Below are 26,962 nucleotides of genomic sequence, written 5' to 3'. Positions count from 1 at the left end.
TGCATCTAAATTCGCTCCAAACACGGTAGATTATTCGAGAAAAAACCGGCGGAGGTATAATACGGCAATAGCTGACACCTTTTTCGTCACTGTTATTGATTCACATAATTAGCTTAGCGCCTCTTCTCGGAATTTTTTGCCCGAGTTAATTAAAACTAAGTCTTAGTACATCGATCGTATAAACTAAAGACCGTTCTTGATGTTTTTACCAGAGAGTTAGCGAGCCGCGACGTTGTAGTTATAATTAGCAATTTATATCACTTTAAAGAGTGAAACATGATTTTTCTATTACAGAACGGTCATTAATTTGTGTCGGTAAAAAGATACGCATGCGTTGGTGTTAATGAAACGTTTGGAGTTCGGAGAGAAAGATTAATATTGTCCACGGGTACTTTGTCAACATCATCATTGGCAGATGCCTCCGCCCACATGGAATTGCTGTAATTAACTACCTACTTTTTCTAAATAAATCTGCCGTATTTCGGCTAATTTTCGTTGGTCGTAGCGTGATGATATATAGCCTATAACCTTCCTCGATAAATGAGTTATCTAACACCGAAACAATTTTTCAAATCGGACCAGTAGTTCCCGAGATTAGCGCGTTCAAACAAACAAACAAACAAACAAACTCTTCAGCTTTATAATATTAGCATAGATAAGTATATTATAAAAAGGGCTTTATCGTGGTTACCGTATGTAGCTTTATAATAAACAACCTTATAAATTTATTACTTTGTTTGTCAATTTCACAATAACGTAATGAGAAGTTATTATACATACTTTTTACCCGTATGTATTATACATGCAGAAAACTAATAGACTTGCACTTCTATGATAATTGCAGTTCAGTTACATGAATATGATAATTAAAAATTAAATAATGGGCTATATTTTACATTTTATAAAATGTTATTTGACAATCTACATTCTACAATGATAAAAGGATAGTGTTGAATGTGTTTTGCATCTAATTATGACTTGTATTAGATACATTTGCTTACCTTATTTTTTTGCAACCATTCAACATCTAAAATTGTCCACTTAGAATATTTGCGTTAGCGCCGTTAGAATTTAGTGTGTATTTAAATTGTTTGACACAAATTACAGTATCAATCGCTTCAGCTTTAGAACTTGAGATTTATTTCTATACCTATGGTATAACAATTATATAATAATAATTACTCAATTCTCTCACCGCTTACAATTAACTGTAAACTAACTGTAAAATAATTATAACAATAACATCCTAAAAAAGCTATTCCGTTCTACATCTAGTAACAGAAAATCGATCAATTTCAAACCATACAAAAACTATAAGAAAAAGCTATACAGTCAACACATGACCATAAGAATTCTCGATTAAACTTCAAAGATTAGCTCAATTGCCTTATTTCTATATTAGCGTGGGTGAAAACATGATTTATATGTTTTTAATTGGCGCACTGTACCGGCTCCATACATCGAATATATATCACGTTCTTTTACAAGAACCATAATATTAACCGTTATTTTAATTACTAATTGAATAACTTGCAAGCAGTGGGTAGATACCTAGTAGATACTTTAAAAATTAAAATAATCACTACATAGTATAAAAAAGCGTGTAACAAAGTTGCTTTCTCTGTTCCTATGTCCCTTTGTATGCTTAAATCTTTAAAACTACGCAATGGATTTTGATGCAGTTTTTTTAATAGATAGAGTGATTCAAGAGGAAGGTTTTAGTAAGTTAAGTTATAATTTACTAGCGACCCGCCCCGGCTTCGCACGGGTGTAAATTGTAATGCTGATACTAAATACACTACAGAAAAACTGTGAACATTGTATATATAAAAACATAGCGGCCCGCTCCGGCTTCGCACGGGTATAAAATATTATATAGCCGGGCGGCCGGCCAGTTAACACAAACGTAGCAAACGCTACGTCCCGCAATTTTTAAATCTGTAAAATCTTCGAAAATATTCACTTAAATCATACGGTGTAAAGGGCCATATAGATCTATATTAAATGAACAGTGTATTCAATGTATTTATTTATTTACGACATCACATTAGAAACCTCAAAAATAACAGTACTTCTCCATTATTTAATGGATGTTATTATACATATAAACCTTCCTCTTGAATCACTCTATCTATTAAAAAAACCGCATCAAAATCCGTTGCGTAGTTTCAAAGATTTAAGCGTACAAAGGGACATAGGGACAGAGAAAGCGACTTTGTTTTATACTATGTAGTGATAGTGATGTAGTGATTAGGTTTTAGACAAAGCGGGCGAAGCCGCGGGCGGTATGCTAGTTTGAGATAAAATGAATTGCTTTAAGTAAACAAATGAGTAATAATAATGCACTTATTGGTTGATTCAATTAATGTGTTTATATCATTTTGTAAATGCACAATTTGCACCTCTTTATCCGTTAAGTATTTATTATGCTGTTTTAAATCTAGATGATGATTAAACGAATAATAATACAAAATTATGTTTTATCTGTATAATATAAACACGAAATAACTTTAAAAATATTATGCAATAATTATACATACTCAAAATAGAACGTGTTATTTAAAACTTCTTACTATTACGAAATAGTATTCCTTTTCAAAGCTTCAATGCACTTAATATAATATTTATGTTACCAACTATTAAAACTTTCACACAAATAAAGAATTTAGTTAGTCAATTACTAACTAAATTCAGATTATAAAAAAACGTCCATAAGCTATGAATGCTAAAAGAAACATACACATATTCAATCCATCAAATCTTTAAAATCATAACAAAATTGGAGTATCAATTATATTGTTATAAAATGGGGGGTGTTACAGAACTAATAACGGTGTAATAGGCCGTTTTTGATGCGATCAAAGGCAGGTGTACGTCACTCTTATCTGATCTAGCACCTCACATCAACGATTTGATGAAACCAACTAACGTGTAATTATATTAAGTTTTGTAGATTTTACGTAATTATTAGTGGAATAATTATAAGAACTTGTATGCATTAAACATTAGCTAAATGAATAACTAACGGTGGAATTATTGAGATAACTCAAAATTTATGTAAAATAAACACAATTATGTATTTCTAGTGTTAGTCTAGAAATAAAATAAAGATGTCTGTCATCGTGCTCGCGTAGCTACGCTTTATGAAATACTAGCGATCCGCCCCGGCTTCGCCCATGGTACTAAGGTAGGTACATGGTACAACTCGAAGGGTTCAGCCTGCGTTTGCAATGTAAGCGGAAAAATGTAATTTTTTACGACATCACATTAGAAACCTCAAAAATAACAGTAGGTACTTCTCCACTTTTTAATAGATGTTGTTATACATATAAACCTTCCTCTTGAATCACTATATCTATTAAAAAAAACCGCATCAAAATCCGTTGCGTAATTTCAAAGATTTAAGCGTACAAAGGGACATAGGGACATAAGGACAGTGAAAGCGACTTTGTTTTATACTATGTAGTGAAAGAATTTTTGAATCGGTCCAGTACAAACCTTTATATGCATATTAGCGATCATTGAATGTATAACACAACTTTTTACATATTAATTAATAAAATTAATAAAACAATAAATGGATTTATGTAAAACACGGGTTTGTCGGGTTGTATGCATATTCAAGAAACGGAAAAATTTATACTTATATTGAAAACATTATACATATATTTAAAATATTGAATTTACTTAAATCAGAAGTTGGAGCTTCCATCAATGATAATTACGGCTTGGATCAAATCCATTTATTTTAAGCCTTTGCCTTTGGGTATTCTGTTCGGTAGGCCTAAACTAATTTGCAGATCGTCTAGCCAATTCGTTACACCAACTTGACGTCATGATTATTGTTATTCTGTCCCTGAGTTCCAGCGTGCGAACTTAATGCCATTATATGTAGATATATGTGCAGTCCATGCAATCCGGTACAATATTCAATATCGAATTGGCATATAGGGATTTGGTTCTTTTAAGCTAGCGTGTCAACATTCATGAATGTACTTTAAAGTATTGTTAGCTCTAACTATTTGGAACATAACTTTTAACTACGTAGTAGGTAGGTAAAATAAGCCCGTAAAATATAAAAATCATATTATAAATGTCATTCCTTAAAATCTATTTCTGGTATGAAAAATTCTTCCTAATTTTTTATAAATCCTACGCACACATGCAACGATCACACACACATATTTTTTTTAGAATGTCAGCGTTTAAACTATTTTAGCACAGACTACCAAACTCATAACTTAGTTATTATTTATACCTAAGAAGCTGAACGCAACATTAATATTCCTGTTACGATACCCGTTTACGATTTGTTTAACTGTGAAGATGTTTTAATTACATAGTCCGTTGATATTTTAATTTTAATTATTTTAAATCGACCTTTACCAGTAATACTTCCGCTCAAATGTCAGTTCCACTACTTAAGCTCAAACAAACACACACACACGTACATATTATTAGTTGTTAAGAATTATAATTACGTTGTGTTGTTGTGTTCTTTTTCAAATGGCCATAAACTAATCCGCCACCGCGATATGCGTTTTTTCATTGATTTTTTCAATGTTTTTCAAGTTTGTTACAAGCAAGTACAATTTTATGGATACTTATTGTAAAATATGACTGTTCGACCACTTCTATGAATAAAAACTGTTGTAACTGAGAATGAGTTTAAAGGATATACGCTTGTGAAGAGCAAATCCCATAGCCACTGTTGTTTATAACGAAAGTTAATATAAAAAAATGTTGTGTGGTTTTATGAAACCACGGTAAAAGTGAAACTGTTCGAACGGTTCCGAACACTGCTTTGTGTAGCGCATGTCGCGTGACGGTCGGCTGCCGAGTAGGTACCTATACTTACTCGGCAGCCGCGATACACGCGACATGCGCTACACAGACCAAAAAGTTTGAGACGATGTAATAAAAGTTTCACTTTAAAATATTACGTAATAAATTATGATATACTGTCGAACTAATAAATACTCTTTTCCTGTTACATAAATGCATCAAGGTTAAGGTTTTTCGTCAATGCATAATTATTGTACGTTCAACGAATTAGGTATTCTAATTAACAACTTAGAATTTAGCTGTATTAACATATTGTTACACATTAACATATTATAAAGTGTGAAATTAAAAAGACTATTCCGAAAAAATCTCCATTGATTTGAATATGTTTAATGTATAAATTGGACACATCTTTCTGTTATAATTACGGTAGGTAACATGAATTTATTTATTTACAATATATTGATTACGTAACTGCCCTATGTTACATTAACTAATAAAAAGCATGTAAAAATAACAGCGTTATTATCATAGGTAGGGTACATACAAATTTTCTGTAACAAGTGTTAATTCCACAAGGTTACACGTCATACCGGCATGACTTTCATCAGAAAATGCAGTACACAATACAATCGAAATTTTCCTCCCATTGTACCTATAACAGAAACTCCCTTGCGATATAGTCGCGCCGATCACCATAAAGGTATCGAACCCGTTACCCGCTGGTCGTCACCCACGATCGTGACCGGGGTACCAACCTCTGCCCACACTTCCGCTCTGCTGCCGCATAATTACAAACTACACCATACGCGACAATCGAGACGAATTTCGTCGAAGTACAACGAAAATTATCTACAATATCGCTTTAACTGAAACACGACCGACGTACCCGGGATTAAGGGTGACAATCGCGCACATGTAAACCTAGAGTGCCGTAGAGTCGGGATGCGACGCACGTACCAATCTATTTGGCCTCCACTCGATTCGATATCGTGCACACAAAGTAATGATTACTCATGCCGAAGTTTATTTACGACAGGAAGAAATTGCGATTGTTTTCTCCTAATGGTTATAACTTCCCAATACGTCGGCGCCCGATTGCTCGCGCACATAATTAAATAATCGAATTACATTTCTTATTTAATGAGCTTTGTAGAGCTTAGCCTTTTTGTTTTGGGCTCGACTCCTCGCCTATTCATTCGCCTATTCATTCATAGCAACCAGTTATGTACAATGTGACATGTGTCTGATATTTAAATGTAGTAAATATGTTGCAGGAATACCTACGTACAAAATTATCATATGATTCCTGATAAGGTGTTGAATTTTCGAGAATGACCATGTAATTTCGAAATGAACTATTTTTAGATAATGTAAATGTGTACTATTTGTAAATTTACAAATCAAATTCATTTAAATAAATAATTCAGTAGCTATTTTCATCCATATCTTGCAAAAAATAGGGGGCAAAAAATTACCATATGACCCAGGATTTTATAATATATTAGGTAGGTACATTTATTGAAGTGAAAACTTATTTAGCGGCGTTGGGTATAAAATCTTAAACTCGCGTCAGGAGTCAGGACACGTGACCTGATCGAAAAAGCGTAAGACGGATGGATATATCAAACATGCTCAACGTTAATAATCAAGTTTTCACTTCTGCCGGCACTCCCGGAGTGCACAGTGCAACCCGTCTTTTTTTAAGTACTTTTGTTTTTCAAATCAAAATATTTGTCATATTGTTTTCTAGAAACTTCTAGGTAGAGCTTTTGTTTTTATGTCAACATTGAAAGTATAAACAAAGACTCTTTCAAAGTAGTAACAAGTCATGAACTTTGAGCACTCATTAAAAATTTTCCTCAGCCATATATTTTTACTTTGCGCTAACTCTTCCACAGTACCTACTCATAATATATCCGCGTCCATAAAGTATAAACAATGTGTCAATGTGTAATATATATTATTAATGTTGTACTATTAGAAATGTTATCTACAAGATAATAATATTATTGCAACTTCAATGAACCGCATTCAATTAAGAGTGGAAGAATACATGTTCGATGCATAATCTAGTCGCGTATCTGATACACAATAATGGGAACTGTGACATTTGACATCGTTAGCAGTTTACGCATCGCACCTCTGTCGGGCAGCGCGAACGAACACGGAGCGATCTGCAGCGGACGAATGAACTCGATCGAACGAATCGATTACATAAGATAGCGATGCGCTATGTGTCATCTAGATCATCGTCCACTCACGTATCTTCACGTTTTGTGTGGCCGGCGCGGACATGACATCACCCCGCCGGCGTGTTCCGACACGCAGCGCGTTCCTTCTACGGCGCTGGCCACAGTTAATCGAGTATACGTGTACAGACAACGATTTACAGCACAAACTGCCAGTCCTCCGTGTATTACCGAAGTATGGAACAATAAAGAGAGCGCGCTGCTGCATATCAATGAAGGTGGCGTATGCAGGCAGCGCGCTCGTGCCATTAGTACGCCGCTGCCGGTTCGAAGTAATTGACCGACGGGCTAATTTCATTCTAGCCGCATAGGTCGCTTCCTCTTTCCTTTTTCCTATCGGTCAGCGGCGGCCACGAGGCGGCTCGCGAACAGGATTTGTCATTGCTTCGTTTAATATTGCTGGATGTTCTTCCAGTACCGTGTCATTCGATATTCGGGGACACGTGTCGGCGGTGTACATTGTCGAATGTTTATTAATAGGCTAGTTCTAAAAGTAGTTACATAAATTATTGTCCGGCTTTGCATTCAAACAATATATAATTTCGTTAATTTATGTAAACAATGCAATATTATAGTGGCCGGTACACAATAATCAATAAATTAAAAAAAAAAAACATATGATGAAAAGTTTAACACGACTACTATACACTTTCATCAATTATTAGGTAAATCGAAATCTATGTATCGGAACAGGAGTAGGTAGTAACTACATAAGCGAATTTAAGCCAATGCGGCTGCTCGGCCATCATAAGGGAATTAAGGCCAGTACACACGGTGCACCTTCATACAATCCGTGCATCTTGTGTACTTTACCGGCAACATATGTATTACATAGCGGCATGTGGAGTGTATCTCGGTATGGTCGTGTACATAATATCTGTTATCGGACAAACAACGAATTAGTGGTCACGTTAACAGCATTATGTACGTCCTATATTCGTATTAAGGCTATGCCAAAGCTGTTGCAGCGGTATATCAGGATATTACGCTTTACGCGTTTATAGAATAATAAAATTATTTAAATGCACGACATCTGTTTGTTGTGTATTTGTGAAATATGAAAATCAGAATGTAGAGGGATTAGTAACAGTTGTAATTACAAGTTTAAAATGATTATATTTAAATACACATGTTAAATAATGAATCAATTTTAATTAAAAGTGATGTCATAGTGTCTGTGATATATAAAAATATTAATAAATAAAAATTAAAAACATACATAAGTGTAAAAATAGATCTTTTACTAAGGCAATATGAAAAAACGTATTGAGGTTACATCATATATTTCTAGCAATTTTCAAATGATAAATAACTGAATTGTATGTTAAATTGTCCACATTCATTTACCGAAAATAAATACCTTCAAAGACGTACCCGCTAAAAATAAAATTCTAGGTCAATAGTTCAATCTTCGTGACCACGCCAATATTCATTAGATTCGGGCTATTTTTGCTCCAACGCAAATGGAAATACTTCCATACTTATTACAAATTATTATTCAATCCAGAACAATTAAAACCAAAGGTCACTCTACGTAAACACGCATTTATTCTATATATTTTGTTAATTGGAATTAATTGTAACTCGAAAACTACACGACTGACTTTTTGACAAACCAAATAGATTAAATAACAATGTGTTTAAAACGGCCACGTCATTTCCTTTTGTCATTGTAGCGCAATTAAATGTCTCTTCTCAATCTAAAACGGAGCATTTAAAAGTGCGTATAAATCACGATACTAGACTATAATTAGGCGTTCGAGATAAAGCATATTAATACAATTAATTTATACCATCGCGTCGATAAAAACTCGGCCGGCGATAGCGGATGGCGTTGTGAAACGATGCCTTGGAAGTTCATAAAATTCAATGTTCTCATCGATATTATTAATATGTGAGTAATAAAATATGACGTGACCTATGATAATATGTGATCCGTGGTCGCGACACTTAATTTTCACTACGCTCATGCGCTCTACATACGGCGTCTTGTGCGGGCCGGGCCTTGGCGCCGAAGCGATGCCACCGTGCGGTGACGACAAACTCGACCATTCGCGAGAACATCACATTCGCTATACTTTAACGTTATAATGTTACTGGTTTAGTCGCAAATTTTACTATTGAAAAGGTATTTTGAGGTGAAACTTCAGGGAAAACCCTAAACAATCGGATCGTACGTTTTATCATTTTATGAATGACCTCAGAAAAACTATTATAGTATACTTTAACGTTAAAAATGTGTGTTAAAATTCTGTATGATACTTTATATCAAACAAGTGCACTTCATATTTAGGGTTAAAATGTAGGGAATAGAATATTAGATCAACTAGCACTTTGTGCAACTTTCCTGTAGCTTCCAAATTCCATATCCAAATATAGTATTTAATGCACATAGCATACCAATCATTTTTGACCCTCAAAAAGCCACAATGTCACTTAGTAACAGATAACATTCACTTATATCCATACGCCATAGTTGTGATAAAATCAATCTCCACGAATAACGCAATAGTAACAAATACCCTTGTTTGCGTCCACCGGTGAACTTCAATAAACTGCTGACTGACGTTTGATAAATCGCCACCGTTGACATGTCTAGTGGGAACTGATAAGTTCTGGGTGGTAAACAAATTTGTTCGTTGTAAGCAATTGTTGCTAACTAGTGTATTATATTCTTTATTTGTTGCTATGGTGTGCATTATAGTTTATCTGTTTAAGGGCCGATTTTTCAATGCTTGGATAAAACTTATTCATCGAATAATGTATAAAACTACCATTTTAAAAACATATTCTAATTGCCCGTATTTGACAGTTTAAGTGACATTTTAATATTATCGTGTAATACTTTATTGGACGGATAAGTTTTATCCATCATTGAAAAATCGGCCCTAATAAAAGCTTTGCGATTTAGTTAATTTCAAGTCTTAGTTCTATGGGAAACAACATAACTTTTTTATAGCATTTATTTTCAGAGAGTTGTTTCAGAGTTAATTATTTTTTATTTTTTCAAATCTTATAGTTCTATAGACAAAACTGCGTCACAAGTGGGATAAAAAAATACTTGATTTCAATGTAGGATCTGCTTATCAGTATTTGTGCATACTGCACTTTAAAATATTCTCAGTATAATATTAATTTGAGTTATCTTTTTTTCTATATATCGCTATAAAAAAACCAGTATTACTTGCAAACACGTAAGAAATAAGACAATTATATGTTAACAACTATGTCTAGGTGATTTAGATTGATAATTATAAAAACTTGCCTAAATAATTTAAATTAAGACAAGATGAAGTGATTTTGTTATTTTTCATATTAACTGCATTATCTTATTGTTATATCTAAAAATATTTTAAGATTTATCTAATCGCTAAGTGCAGAGTGACCGCCCTTTATTTGACTTTAAAAATAACGTTACCAAAATAATACTCGAAAAGCAGTCACAGAATGCTTTTATAGCTTGCAAAATTTAGAAGACGTGGAAATTGCTAGAAATAAAACTGTTACATAGTTGAGATTAAATTTTAAATCTTCATTCTCTTGCTAACATAGTGCTATGTAAAACATGGCTGAACAAAACTAATCTATAAGCGCATGTTATGAACCAACTAGGGTAGGGCGGGGCTAGTTGAGCATAGGGGCAAGTTGGGCAATCGAAATATCTCGCAAACTATTCACCATACGTATAGGCATCGTATGGAGGAAAGAAGGAGTCGCGGGAGGGGTAATCACCACGCGATCACTAGAGGCGGCTGGACGAACGAGTGAAGCGCCCGTGCGTTTTGTTTATTTTGTGCCCAAAAAGTAAAAACGTCGTTTATTGCAAGTTTTCGTCTATATTAATCAATTGTTGTCTGTTTTCAATCAGGTAAGTGTTAATCTTCCAGATAATTATTGTACTTTTGATATGTAGAGAGGTTCTGGGTATAACTCTTACGATTTTTTTATAACCTCACTTTTGTTCTAAAATTCCGGGTTGGGGTTAGTTGAGCTATAGTTGCTCAACTTACCCCACGACTCAAAAAACTGGAAATTGTACGACCATACCCAAAGGCTGGCCCTAGAAAAGCAGCTAAAACTAACAGAAGAAAGAGGAAAGCTGCAATACTAACAGACACTCCCGAAAAGAACGCTTTAGAAGAACAGCAAAATAAAACCACAAAAAAAAATAAGAAGCCAAAGAAGAACATGGGTAAGAAAAGGAAGAAGGGTGTCTGTAAAAAAATACTCCAGTCAAGTGAAGAAAGTGATGATAATGATTATTCCTGTCTGATTTGTTGCGAAGGCTATGCTGAAAGTTTACCAGGAGAAAATTGGATCCAGTGTCAAGCTTGCAGGGAATGGGCACATACAAAATGTGTTCCAGGTGCTGGTCTTACTTTCGTTTGTGTCAATTGCAACAGTGACAATGACGATTAAGTTGCTAAGATCTTAATAATATATTTTTTTAAGATATTTAAGTCTGATTTTAAACAGAAAGACTGAATCTAATCCTAAAGTTAGTCTTAAGTTACGTTGAAGTTTTGTTTATTCTATTTTCAGTTAATTATCCAAAGAAAATTATTTTAAGTTTTGTTTTTCTGTCACTAAAAGACTATAAATAAAGAACTGATTGTCGAACACATATTTCACTTCTCTAGTCAACATTGAACCCATGGTTTGGTTAGACATTCTTAGTGCTCAACTTGCCCCATACCCTTGCTCAACTTACCTCACCTATGGGGTACATTGAGCGTACTTGACTTTCTGCATTTAAACAGCTGTAGCTCTTAAATTCGACTTGTTACAAAAAAATTACTATGGACACTTTTGCTAAGGGATAAATTACTAATCCATCAAGCCGCATAACGACTCATTGAGACTTATTATTGAGGAGCTATATCCGCTCAAGTGAAAAATTGCTCAACTAGCCCCGCCCTACCCTACCTACGTATTATATTGTTTTTTGCAAAGGTATGGCAGTCAAGTCAGTCACGGTTGCTAACGTTCAACTCTCAACTATTTATTCTAATAAAGCATTGATAACATTTATCACAAGATTATGTATTGCAGTGAGAACACTTGATACGATTCGTTCTGACCCTTGTGAATGTGAAAGAGATAAGTTAAATCATTGTTTATATACTAAATTGATTAATTTAAGGTTATTTGAACACTTCTATTAATTAGCGACACTGTTCGACGAATTATTTACCGCGTTTATCTATGTTATTTTTGTAAGTTTATCTGGTAAGGAGGCGTTTAAAAGTAACTTTTGCGCTCTCTGATTAATAGGTGTAAATAATCTCGTTTGATTTATTATGCTATTTGTTTTTCTTTCAAGTACATATTTTGCTTGTCGAGTCTCATATTAATTATATTTATTTAAATTGTTAGAAAAACAATGTTTTGAATCTAAAATGTTCATAGCTTAGATGATTTAAATATTGTTAGACTAAAAAAAATTAATATCAAACAATTAGCATATGCATATGTAAAACAATACGAAATAACAGTAACATATAAAACAGAGAAAGTATTATAAAACGTTATATTTTCTCTAAATTAAATATAAAAAAGAACTAAAATATTTTTACACGTGTACCCACCGTGAGATTACTTTCTAACAAGGTGAGATATTTTAAACAATGTGCACTAACCGTTATAATTGGCAGACCTACAGCATATCACTGTGATGTATTATTATTGTTAAATTAATTAAAACCCACTGCCCGAGTATGCAATAAAGCGTCTTATCAACTACGTAAAAAAGGGGTCAAGACTCAAGTGAAACAGAAAAATAATTTGCCAAAGATAAAGCCAATCATAATTTATGCCTTGTTTTCGTAAACCGATCGAACTTACAAGAAAATATTGATATTTTTTTAATTTATAAACAACGCTTTAGATAACTGACGAGTTTATTGAACACTAATCAATCCGTTTCAAAATATGAGCTTTATCTCATAATGACGCTCAAGCAAATTGCTACAACGTATATGAAATTAAAAATTTTACGATCGAGCAATATAATCAAGCATGTAATAAAACTTTTTACATGATGATTAATAAATTATGACCCAAAACACAACTTATACATAAAGGCCATCTACTTACATGGATCATTCTGAATATAAGTTAGGAAACTGAAAATATTTGGGCATCGAGGGGACGCACTAACCCTCTAAGCAAAACAAGTATGGCTGAGGACACCGGTGCGCGGTGGTGTTCACGCTTCGCTTGTCAGCACGCACCGCCCAGCCCGTAGAACGCCCTACAAGTTTAATAAGGTAACCGACTGATTGGCGTTTAAACTCGTCCGAAATTCCGGCCGATTATTGCTTATTGCATCGTATTACAGGCATCCCTCGACTGTTTCTATTAGGGCTTTTTATGCACGAAGCCGGCCAATTAGTCCCTTGATATCATACGGGCAGCAGGGTTATCGCAACGTGGATGCGTGCGGTAGGCCTTAATAGCGCGTTCCGAGCGGGTAATGTGTTTTTGGCGTGCCGCACCCCTGCCCGCGTATCTGCCAACAATATTTAGTACCTGTATACTACCTTTTTAAAACTACGTCCATACCCTCAGATTGGTCGTTGCGTGAGTCCATTCGTATATTGCTACGACGAATAATTAGCTTTATCGGACAGCGTTTTTACGAACTTTGTTATTTATTTGTGGCATGAAAGAATGTTTGCGTTATTTACTCTTTCAATACAGCTTGTTTCGCGGTTGTTGGAGTTGTTCCGGAGTGCGCTCTTGTTGTATTTTGTTATTAGCGGGTTAATTTGGACGCCGGCCAAAACGGACAAATGATTATAGTAGCAATTGTAGCGACATTATTAAACAGTTGCAATGCAAAATAGGTAATGATACCACATGCAAATTGCAATGGAAAACTTGCTTCCTTGGAGACGTTACATTTTTCAGTTTCGTAATGATTAAAACGTTTGCAAGATTATGAACCTATATCTTAACCCAACTTAAGTAAGTACCTTAAGTTCCTAATAGAAGTCATAAAACATTACTTTTCAAAATAATTCCTGAAACTCTTTGTCTAATCATTACGTCATAATACATACTGTGATGCATACCATTAATTCTTCTCTATTTAAATTGAAAGTTAAAAAAAAATAAAAAAATATGATGACGCAAATGAGTGTGAGTAAATTTCCAACAAATTGTGGCATGCTTTATTATTCTTGCCACCTTGATAGCTGCATTATGAAAAAGTATGAGAGCTTTTCATATATGCACGTGACAATTGACAAGCTACGTCCAGAGCGCCGAGACAAACGTCAAAACGTGATGAACGTGACAGTGATCAGCTGTGCGCGATTACGCACGGACGCATATTGTGTGTGACCGCTGATTCTGTGCTGAGGGCAATGACCTCTAATGTAGTGAAATGCGCGAGTTGTAATATCGTTATTAATGAACTCTTGTCTTTCTTAAGAAATGTGCTGGACTACATGGACGAAGATAGTATACACCAGCTATGTACTACTTCTTTTTCGACTGTGGAAATCGCAAAAGCGAAGTCTTTATTATTTGATTCGCTTCCTAATGCTAAGAAACCGCCTCCGCGAAGAAAGGAACGAAATAAAAAGTCATCGCGTGACCTGGACGAGATTATTTGTGTTATGAAAAATAATAATGCCGAAACATTCCCGATATTTGTGGCAAAAGACCTACACAAACTTCCGCCGGTCACTTTTGACCACGTAGATGCGACTAGACTTTTGAAGGATATCCTTTGTCTACAAACTAAGTATAATTCATTAGAGGAGAAATTTGTGTCTATTGATAAATTTGACTTACTAAAGCAAGAAGTTGAAAACATAAAACATGCATCTTTAACCGATCCGTTTAAAAATGTTAATACGAGAAGAAGAGGTGCATGTACCCAGGATAGTGCTTTTATGAATAGCGAAATTGTTGATTTGCAGTGCTTAACGGTTAATAAGTCACCACTGTTGGGTACAAAGTCCAATAACCGCTGTCCGAGTGCATTGAACTCAACGCCGTTGTCAGCTGACGGTCAAGATAACTTTGTCTCTTTCGTGCATGAGCAAAATAATGTATCGGCAAACACAAGGCACGTGGAGGCACCAATATCTACCGCGGTTTCGAACACCGAGTGCGAGAGCAGACGCAATGGATACGACGGCCTTAAGGGATCGAGCGAGATGGTGCATATAGCGAAGCAGATTGAGGCCACCGCGGTTTCGTGCACTATCGACGGATCGACATCGCGCGTTGCTGCTCGCTCGTGCGCTCCGTGCAAGACTGATTCATAGACTGCGAATAATAAGTTGTCGTCGCCCGCGCCTGCGCAGGCTAATACTAATAACATTGTATCAGAGATGACCAGTGATAAACGTGAACGAAATGAACTTTATGTAAACAATGAATGGCAGGTTGTGCGCAAAAAATCTTCTAAAAGGTACAAATTTTTAGGTATGAAAGGCTGTGCCTCGTCTTTACAAGGGGATAAATTTAAAGCCGCAGACGTTAAGGTGCCACTGTTTATATCAAACGTAAGTACTGAGACTAGTGAGAGTGATATAGTGAATTATATAAAAGAAAAAACGTGCGAGAGTGTAACGCTTAAAAAGATTAATATGAAAATTAAAAGGCAATATAATGCGTATAAATTGTACGTGCCGAAAAATAAATTAAATTTATTTTTGAATGACACTTTTTGGCCTAACGGCATAACTTTCAGGCGCTTTGTACAATATTTAAATAAAGCGAAAGGTCAAGTTCCTACTGAAATTAAATAATAATTATTAATATGGATTCAGAAAATAATATTTATTGTAAATTTACTACTTTTAATTGTAAATCGATTAAAAGGTCTATTGATAGTGTTCGTATGATTTGTAGTGATTCAGATTTGGTAGCCTTACAAGAGACATGGTTACTACCTCATGATATACCGTTTATTGGAACTGTCTCTAACAACTTTGAATATACTGGCAAATCAGCAGTTGATACATCATCCGGCTTACTGACTGGTAGACCTTATGGGGGAGTAGCCATTCTCTGGAGAGTTGGCATATTTGACTCGGTAACAGTAATACAGTGTAGTAGTTCGCGGTTGGTTGCTATAAAAGCCACAATAAGGGGCCGCGCTATAATTGTTTTTTCTGTTTATATGCCAACGGACTCGATACTTAATCTTAATGAGTTTACAGAAGTCCTAAGTGAGATAAATGCAGTTGTAGTGAGTAGCGATGTTGAATGTGTTTTTATTCTAGGAGATTTTAACGCCCACCCCCAGGAACTCTTTTATAAAGAGCTGCTTAATTTCTGCACGGATCAGTCCTTAGTATGTGCTGATGTGATTAAATTAGGGGAGTCTGCGAGTAACTACACATTCATCAGCGAGGCTCACGGATGTAGGCGATGGTTGGATCATTGCGTTGTATCTCAGTCTGCCTGGCATACAATTGTTAACGTAGGAATAGACGAGGGAGTGTATATGTCAGACCATTTGCCTTTATTTATTAAATGTGACTTAGGTGCTGTGAGGTCACGGCACATGGCCCGCGACTTGCATCGGAGTTCGGTTATTTGGGGTGAAAGAAATGATTCTCAAATTGATAGTTATCGCGAGATATGTGACGATCGTTTAAAAGAAATTGATCTCCCCCAGGAGCTGTTCAGTTGCAGTGGCGGGTCGTGTTCCTTGGCTGAGCATAGAATTGTTTTAGATCGACTTTATAGTAAAATTGTACAGAGTCTATCTGAAGCGGCGGTATTGTCTTGCGAGGCGAGGCACCCTAAAAAAGATAGACGAAATAGATTATGTGGGTGGAATAGGTATGTGAGAGAAGCTCACCGGGAGGCGAAACTTAGTTTCAAGTTGTGGGTATCTCATCAGCGTCCGAATTCTGGCCCTGTTTATAATCAAATGTCTATGGCTCGAAAAATATTTAAAAGTCGACTTAAATGGTGTCAAAATAACCAAGACCAGATTAAAATGGACATACTAGCTGAACAGCAGGCTTCAAAAAATTTTGTTCAATTTTGGAAATCCACTTCTAAACTTGATATTAAGCCAAGTTTGCCGGTGAGTGTGGAGGGGCGTAATAAACCTGAAGATATAGCTAATATGTTTAGAGAACATTTTAAAGTGCGATCACCTTTGGGGCCTTCGGCCGCGATTTACCAGGAGCCCGGCAGGTGTGGGGATGAGCCTCTGCTTCATGTCTCTTCTAAGCAGGTTGCATCTATCATAAAAAACATGAGTAGAGGTAAATCTCCGGGCCATGACGGACTCAGTGTCGAACATTTAAAGTATGGGGGATGTCACTTGCCGAGGATACTTTCCATGTTCTACACCTTATGTATTAGCCACGCCTATCTTCCCGCGGCTCTCATGAAAACTGTAGTCGTGCCTGTGATTAAAAATAAGACGGGTGACATCTCCGATAAGGGAAATTATCGCCCCATATCGCTCGCAACGATTCTAGCCAAGGTGTTGGACAGTGTGCTTGATGCTAATCTTAATGGCTTTTTAAGCCTCCATGACGCTCAGTTCGGTTTTAGACCCGGACTCTCTACTGAAAGCGCTATTTTGAGTCTTAAGCACACTGTTCAATACTACAACAAGCGTAGGACTCCTGTGTATGCTTGTTTCCTCGACCTATCCAGGGCATTTGATCTGGTGTCGTATGACGTCTTATGGAGGAAGCTGAGGGACAAGGGTATACCGGCAGGCATATTAAATACGTTTAAATTCTGGTATGCTAACCAAAAAAATGTTGTTCGATGGTCTAACTCATACTCCGAAGTGTATGGACTCGAATGTGGTGTTAGGCAAGGCGGACTTTCGTCTCCCAAGCTATTTAATTTATATGTCAATGACCTTATTGTCGGGCTCAGCAGTATGCATGTCGGTTGCAGCATTGGAGGTGTCTGCGTTAATAATATCAGTTATGCCGATGATATGGTGTTGCTGGCCCCGACTGCTTCTGCTCTGTCTGAATTATTGAGAGTTTGTGAGAAATACGTTGAGGCACATGGTCTGCAATACAATGTAAACAAATGTAAATATGTTGTATTTGGGGACACCGGTAAGTATCCTAGATGTACTTCCACCATAGCTCTTAATGGTATAGTTATAGAAAGAGTTAAACAATTTAAGTACCTTGGGCATATGCTTACCGATGACCTCCGAGACAATGTGGACATTGAGCGGGAGCGACGGGCGTTAGCGGTTAGAGCCAATATGTTGGCTCGTAGATTTGCTCGTTGTAGTAAAGACGTAAAAATAATGCTTTTTAAGGCGTTCTGTCAGAATCTCTACACGAGCAGTCTATGGGCCAACTATGCGGATCGATCGCTAAATGCTCTTCGTGTCCTATATAATAATGCCTTCCGAATGCTGTTGAAACTGCCACGCTTCTGCAGCGCCTCCGGGATGTTCGCTCAAGCACACACATCGGATTTCTGGGCCGTCATTCGTAAAAAAACAGCTTCTCTTTTAATGAGAGTGCGGGGCAGTTCCAACAGTATTATAAGAACCATCGCGGAGGATGTAAGTGCGCCAATCATGGGACACTTTGTGCGCACACTTGTTGCGTCAAAGCGACATGTCTACGCGTAGAGTGTCCTATGGTGGACTTAGTTTTTAGTTTTTTTTAGATGTAATTTTACTAACATTAATACTTAGGTTTATTTTTTTTTTTTTACTAACAAATGGATCTACGATATCCGAATTTTTGATGCTAAATAAATAAATAAATAAATAAAACGATAAGGAATAGAATACGCTATCGATACAAATTGACATAAGCTTATGATGTTTTGCGGTCGTCGTCGTCGTTGGTAGTGTGACCGAACCATTACCAAAATGTCATGAGCTTATGTCAATAATTAGCGATAGCAGTTTCTATTCCTTGGCGATACTGACGTTTGTCTAAGGGCCCAGTAATTTTTTGCTTTAAACGAATAAGGAGAACTTTATAGAGACACTTTATACTGATATTCAACAAGGTAACAAAGTTGCAGAGTATTTCAAAATTGATGCGCTAGTAATTCACCGCTACATCGTTGCATTTTTTCTAATTTCCCTCAGAACGAAACATAAGTCGATGTCTAGTTGACATGTAATTCGATCGCCTACACAATGCCCGATAAATTTTCAACACAAAACTGTCACCAAGAGTTAAAAGGCGTCTTTAATTTCATAGGCGGTGTATCATTTGACTGATAAACTCGTTGATCTGGAAGAAATAGGTGAACAGTCGGCATGCCAAGTTGTCGTCTCTATAGCTATGTAACTAAGTTCAAAATAGAACCACCCCTCTGTCGCTAACTGTACGTTACTTTGTGCACATTTGTTTGAGGGCGATGTCATTGGTAAAATCGAATTCGTAATATGATCCTAGTTGTACCGACTCATGAGGCGGTACGTCAAAGGCAAGGCTACTTTTTTGTTTCATTTAAGCCTGAAGAAATAAAAGTGGTACCTGTTTAGATAAAAAGTGAACACATTACGTGACCATCTATTAGTTCATACATGAACACGTATCTTAAAATTAGATCCAAGATAAATAGATGCAAAATATTATACTCGAACTATCGCAACTTGCGCTCCGTGAATTTATACCTTTTATTGTGCAATAAATATTGTTTTTAATAGAAAAACTATGTAGTCTTGTTACTTGTAAATGTTATAATCTAATAAGCAATAAAATTCATTGATATGCATCGGTATTACAATGAATATTAAATGCGCATGTCTTAATAAATTAAAGATAGTTTAAACTCAGTAAGCTAAAGCAATTTCACGGTTTCAAATCCAAAAGGTTTTATGAAAATCCCGTAATATTTATTGGATATTCAGATTAACTTTGCCTTTTTCATTTTTAAAATCAACAAACGATTTAAATTTATTTAAAGTAACCCTATTCTATAATCTACGACTTAACGTGATGAAATTGTGAAGAATTATGCTACTAATAAATTATTGTAATTAACATACTTTAATAATTACAAAAGTATTTATTCTTTGAATACATACTTAGAAGATCATTATTTCACAATGGATAAACATAATAAATTAATAACAATTACGTCTTACTTACAAAATCTTGTTTTTAGAGTTTAAATTTTGTAATTTTCGTTATTTTTGTCAGGATTTTAAAATTGAAGATTTTATTTGATATTTTTTTTACATACAATTAATAAATGTACTTGGTATCGCAATCAAACTTATTGTGTCAAGATGAAATTTAGCTCAATTTAAAGCTTGATGTTAGTAGATACTTTTAGATATGGTTAAAGTTTTTATGTAAGTAAATAAGCCGCAGTTCGCGACAATAAAAATAAAACAATGGTTTTATTCAACACTTCAAAAATACTTTATCGAGTTTAAACTAACGATGAACGTTAAGTTTTACATTTATTACATAGGTAATTTTTTAATTTACTAGACAATTAATGTGAAAAGTAAATCGTAATAAACATTATTTAAAATAAATAACGTCGAACACATTCATTTCAAATATAAATTAATGACACTTATATTGCAAGAGAGATAGATATATGTGTCAAAACAGAAACTTTTACTTTTTTTTTCTATTTATTCGGTATTATTACGACTTAATAGTGATAAATATGATCATTATAAATACAACTAAGAATTAACAATATCACGAACTCGTGACACAACTAGAATTTTACCGATTTCATCCGTGGTCATACATGTTTTTAAACAAAAACTTTTACTTTTATTTTAATTTATCCGGTATAATTAAGACTTAATAGTGATACCTATGATCATTATAAATACAAACAGGAATTATCAATTTCACGAATACGTGGCACAACTAAAATTTTACCGATACCACCCGTGGTCATTCTTCTTTATGTATCGTTTACTTACGTTGTGTCTAGGGATATCTACAAGAATTAAATAGCGCATGTCCACACAAGGCTACTCAAACACAAATACTCCGCCTTAACTTTATGAGCTTGACGTGTGTAGACTTGGCATTACGTCCATTGTTATCTAACACCAAGTGATCAGAACCATTCATATTAACATTTTTATTTAACTTTCACAAAGCAATATCATGCCTAATTGACATTTGTCTAATTGCATGTGTTTTATTAGTCGAGATGGAATCTGACTCCATAAAAACCATAAAAAGTAAAAACATTAATTCTTCACTTTTATCTGAAAACAAATAAACATTTGAGCCAATTACAATGATCTTAATAAATAAGAAATATCTACGCTTCCTGCCGAACATTCCCATAAAGATACAAATAAACATTTCATTTGGAAGACTTATAAAAATGCACTTCATTCACAAAATGAACGCGATAAAAGCCAAATAGATATTATCAAAAAGAGCATTCAAATCAGGCGAGGGCGTGATTCGTTTTAATAACAACAGCGATAGGTGGCAGCAATAATTTTGTGTTTATCTCATTTTTATGAGTTTAAGTAGGAAGTGCGAGGTGGATGGCGGGCTTTAATTGAAGGCTGGGGAGGCCCCCCCGCTGCGCCGTTGAAAAATAATAAAAAAATGAAGCGTCGCCATCCCCGCGAGCTCGGATGCTGTGAAAGTGGCACGTTGTGAATAAATGAAGATTTTTTTGTGTGCGGAATACGCCTAAGCCGCGTCGCTCCACTTCGTATTATCGCCTCAATTCTATGCTTGTTTAGCTCATTCATCTGCGACGTCATTAAAATATACCGAGATTTGCTCTTGATTATGTAACGCTTTTACATAATGCGCTATTTAATCATTGCAAAAAATGCCACAATGCCCGCAAACGTTATTAAATTAGGCTAGTCGGCTGAGTTAATGAAAACGGTAACAAAACAAAATATTCCATTTCATATTTATTTACGAGAATCTCATTCTGTTGGGGGCGAGAAGAATTAAGTCAACAACGAACTTACAATAGACACCGTGTTTATTTTGTGTGGGTCGTTGAGTGAAATGAAGCTCTGTGTCTTATCTGGTAAAGAAGGGAATCGATTGCGCCGCTCTGAGACAGGGGCGATGCCCGTCACTTCTGCGATTTAAGTGACAGTTTTATTAATTTCCCATAGTACTCATCCCTATTTTCCACCCTTCTCAGTTACTGACTGCACTGGCGGCATATGGATACTATTCTGTTTATTATTCGCTTCATAAACGAGTTATCAAATTAAAAACGGTAATAGCTTTCTAACGCACAATTATATTCAAATTATTTAAATCAGTTCCCACAATATCTAATATTAATTCAAAGTGATAATACGTAATAAAATTAGTAACTGAAGAAATGGTCTTAACAACTCACTATACATCTCAAGACTCATTCAGTTCTATCAAATTAATCAAACATTATTACTACCACCATGTTGGGTTAGCCGGGCGTTTAATTAACCTTAATAGAATTTTGATAGCAGAGTATCATAAAGATAGGCATACATCGGTGCGTGGCCTGCAAGCGAATGCGTACGGGACGGGAGATAAGCTGCAACCTAAAGCCGGCACAGTAGCCAGAGCTTTATCTCGATTTCAATTATTATACTAGCGTTCATTGGGCCGGCGAGGCGGTCTCGGGAGGCAGGCGGCCGAGGGGCGGTCACGAACCAACTTATCTAAAATCTCTTCCAAATCGCATACAGCCATTTACGCTTGATTATGCCTACCTTAAAACGTTACAGTTGAATTGCTCCAGTGTTCGGAACAATACGTTGTGTTCAATGTTTTTGTCTCTAAGTATCTCAATTTAATCCTGTCCGTAAATTCAACAACATTATCAAATCTAAACAGTTTTGTTTGGGTGATAAGTGGAAAAGTTAAATTGATACATAAAGAGGGAATGTAAATCCAATTATAAATTTGAGCTTGAGACGTTATCTTATAACAAATTGTATATTTAGACCATTCAATGATTAAGAAGCTTAATTTTAAATAATCGTAATGACATTTTTAAATATTCCTTTTGTCGGCAGATATGGAATGGATCTCAACGGAGCAAGACGGAAAAACGCCACTCGAGAGACAACGAGTACACTGAAAGCGTGGCTGAATGAACATAAGAAGAATCCATATCCAACGAAAGGCGAGAAGATAATGCTCGCAATTATAACAAAGATGACTCTCACCCAAGTATCCACCTGGTTTGCGAACGCCCGCAGACGCCTCAAGAAGGAGAACAAAATGACGTGGGAGCCGCGCAACAGAGTGGATGATGATGACAATAATAATGACGACGATGATCACAAAAGCAATGATGGAAAGGATGCTTTAGGTATGTATTGTTATTTATGCAAAGCGCTTTCTAATAACATAACCTCTGTTTCGTCGTTTGTTTGCGATTACATAAACAAAGTCTGAATATTTTGTTACTTTTGTGCAAGTGCCAATATATATGTGTATCGATCGGGTAAAGTGTAAACAATATATTTTAAACATCAAACTCATTATTTTAGATGGAAAGGACTCCGGAACAGGATCGAGCGAAGACGGAGACAGACCGCAGCAAAGGCTAGACTTATTAGGGCAAAGAACGGAGTCAGAATGGTCCGAATCCCGTGCAGACAGCGGACCGGAGTCACCCGAGCCGTACGAGAGGCCCATCCACCCCGCGTTCCAACATCTACCGTCTCGGGCTCCCCCAGGCAGCACGCCGGCTTCGGCCAAGCCGAGGATATGGTCCCTCGCCGACATGGCCAGCAAGGACGGCGAGGCCCCCGCGCCGCCGGCGGCCGCGTCCGCGTTCTACCAGTCGGCGGCGGCCGCGGCCGCGCGCCTGGCGCACCCGTACAGCCGGCCGGAGCTGTACCGGGGGCTGTACCCGCCGGCGCACCCGGCCGACGTGGCGCTGCTGGAGTACTCCCGCTCGCTGGCGCTGGCCGCGCCCGCGCCGCCCGCGCCCTCGCCGTCCTCGTCCTCGACCTCGTCGCTGGCCGAGCCGCCGCCCCCGTCCCGCGCCTGACCGCTCGCCCCTCGTCCGCACCTGGCGCACCGACAATAAACGCGATCTCGCCCCGTGAGTGAAGCGATTGTACATAACGATAACTATAAATATGTATACATGCATATTACGTGATAATAATTTATGCACCGATAGAAAAGCTTAGATTGTGATAGTGGACACGGGCGAGCCGCGAGCTCGAAGACTCGCGAACGAAGTCGCCGCCTCTGCGCCGACTGACCGACAATACTAGGTGCTAATTCAAATTGGACCTTGCGAAATGTTACTTGTAGTTATATTGGAGGGGGTAAACGAAGTGATTAAATAAAAATAGATATTAATATGTGTTTCGTTTCTACAACAACGTCACTATTTTAGACTATTATTTAATATGTAGAGTGTAAATTATTATTTTGAAAATGTTCTCTTTATATTTAGTGCCTAATTACGTCCAATTTTCTCTATTGTGTAATAGTTTCGTAAATGTCTATCATACGAATTATAATATTTATTGATACGAGGTCAGTAGTAATAGCAGTTTGTTTGTACGATATTAATCTACGGTCTACCCATACCAGATTGTGAGAAATCTGAATTATTAATTTCTAGTCAGACGACTACGATTGTCTATGTTAAACATTAAATGAATGACGCTTTAGATGGACTAACTGTTAATATTAAGGGATTAGTTATCAAGTAAAGGCTGGGCAGGTCTTCGTTCGCGGAGGCGTTGATAGCTATTCCACGCAATGCCTATCATACCAATAAGCATTTTTATAATAGAAATATTTAAATTAGTTAATATATACCTTTTGTTCCTGACACAACGTGCCCAGTCTTTTTTCCTAAACAAAGACTCCTTTTGCGTATGTTAACGAAGTAACGAGATTTGATTTTAATTTCAAACATTCAATTACTTAATTTGTTTCCTATATTTTACTAGATCTATTCAAAAATGTGTTGAATGGCCTTGTATATTGTAATAAATTAATTGTATAGTGACACCGTTTGTTTGTTTCTATATAGTGTAAAATATTTTTTCCAATATTGTAGAGACTGAAAGTCCAAAATTGAGTCTATAGTTTTGTACATACATACGTCTCTGTTATTAGTATACATATATTGTAATCGTAATATGAATATTTAAGAGTGATAAACACAATAATTTCTGTATTAGAGGAAAGTTTTTCATGTAAATAATCGAATCAGAAATATATATAAATACGTGTGCAACGAACGTATTCTGGGAAGATGTAGGTTCTTTGTGAAAAAAAAAATTCAAAAACATATGATATATCAATAAATATTCCTATGTGTTAGTAATAATGTTAAAATTTAGACAGATTTACGTTTTCGATGTTTAATTGTCCATAATTACTCACACGAGCACACTTTCACAAACTAATTTAAGCAATATTGTTTATAAATGTATAATTTTGTGAGCTTCAAATTTGACCATACTACAGGAAGGTGTGTGAATAGATGCAATAAAATTTAATACACAAAATATATATTCGCTTTTCATTATTACAACCGCCCTTTATATAAGTTAATATCAAAGAGAGAACTCTCTCATACTACCTACCTAGTATCTATAAAAACGTATTTATTAATGCATTTGCAGATACAGCGCAAAACAGTACGCAAATCAAACTAACAGCCGCTATTGCAAGCAGCAAGTCGCTATAATACTTACATAACTTACAAATGTACTCAGCGGAATAGTGCTCAAATTATGAAGCAATTTTGTATAACGAGCTACACGGATCCACGCACCTTTCAGAGCACACTAAATCAATCTAGAATAAGACCTAATTTAGACTTAGCTCACGCAAATCTAATTAGAACATCAAAGAGGCAAACTGGTAATAACTTCACTATGAAAATGCACAAATTTTCCATCGCGTAATTGGGTCGTAGTTAAACAAATACACATAAATCAAGAACATATAGTCCTTTGATGTGACCGTGTCCGGTGACGTCAGCGGTTCACCTCATCATATGTCGTACATTCATTATTTGCCCACGTATCGTAGATGAAAGGCGCGCACAATATAAATAAACAAATCGTAAAGAGCCTGCGACGGCGTTGAAAGGGTGCACGATAGAATTATATTGGAATTCGTGAGAACTACTCAATTATCCATTTCATCCGTTCTGTTTGAACATCTCTGTGCAATGAGTGATTTACTATTGCGCTGGTTCCCTGTACCGCGGCCGTACCGGAGCTCTCCGTTTTAAATGAGAATTTCTAGTTAACACAAAACTATAATAAATTATAAACCAGTTCTTAAAAGGATATTAAAGGCTTTATTAAGTAAATCATTTGAAACTGACGTTATTATATTAATTGCTTATCGTTATAATTCTAGGTAGAGTCGAAGAATCTTAATCTATATTACACCTATTTATTATTATCAATACAATGCAGTAGGTATGCATTATTTTATAAAAGGAACACGATACTTAAAGAATAAGATTTATTAATTTATAAAAAAAAAATATAGTGCATAAAATAACTCATAAAAATATATCGTTAAGTATTTCATTGTCACTCAAATAAATCGCAAGACTGTTAAGTGAAGTCATCATTTATTAAATCGCAATGAAAAGAGATTAATAACAATAATATTTATTAATTAAAGAATCTTGAGTCTCGCCGGAGCTTAAATATACATGTCAATCTGATCTTTAAAGTTTTCATTGAAATGTTTATCGACACGTCGGCCTAACATCTTACCACCTATCAACTTTTGGCAGTCGACACATTTGTACATTACGTTTAATGAAACCAACAAGGGCAATCGACATTTCTTCGTGATGATTCACTTCTGAATGTCTTCTCATTTCAATTAATACTCTCGTGCACCAATCACGCGTCATTGTCACATCGGACGCTCACATTGTTCCGTCTTCACCCGGCCCGTAACCTCCGTCTCTTATAATAAAGCTATCAAAACGATTCGAATAATCAAAGCAAATTCTAACGTCACAGCGCTAAG

General features: G+C 35.9%; 1 protein-coding gene across 2 annotated transcripts in view; it reads left to right on the top strand.

Annotated features, from left to right (window-relative positions):
- mirr (iroquois-class homeodomain protein mirror) overlaps positions 1–25,458 on the top strand; it is a 55,769-nt gene extending 30,311 nt beyond the window's left edge. For both annotated transcript variants that reach the window (XM_090101626.1, XM_090101621.1), the window contains exons 4-5: positions 22,996–23,294; positions 23,476–25,458. In XM_090101626.1, the coding sequence (XP_089957752.1) occupies positions 22,996–23,294; positions 23,476–23,981 (805 nt within the window). In that variant the 3' untranslated portion in view covers positions 23,982–25,458. The remainder of the gene's footprint in view (positions 1–22,995; positions 23,295–23,475) is intronic.
- The last annotated feature ends 1,504 nt before the right edge of the window (positions 25,459–26,962 follow it).

This window comes from Colias eurytheme, chromosome 1, assembly GCF_061535395.1.
Source record: "Colias eurytheme isolate Ceu_HAF_F1 chromosome 1, ilColEury1 Martin Lab GWU primary, whole genome shotgun sequence".
Taxonomy (NCBI): Eukaryota; Metazoa; Arthropoda; class Insecta; order Lepidoptera; family Pieridae; genus Colias; species Colias eurytheme.
This window is presented reverse-complemented; position numbering and strand designations above follow the sequence as displayed.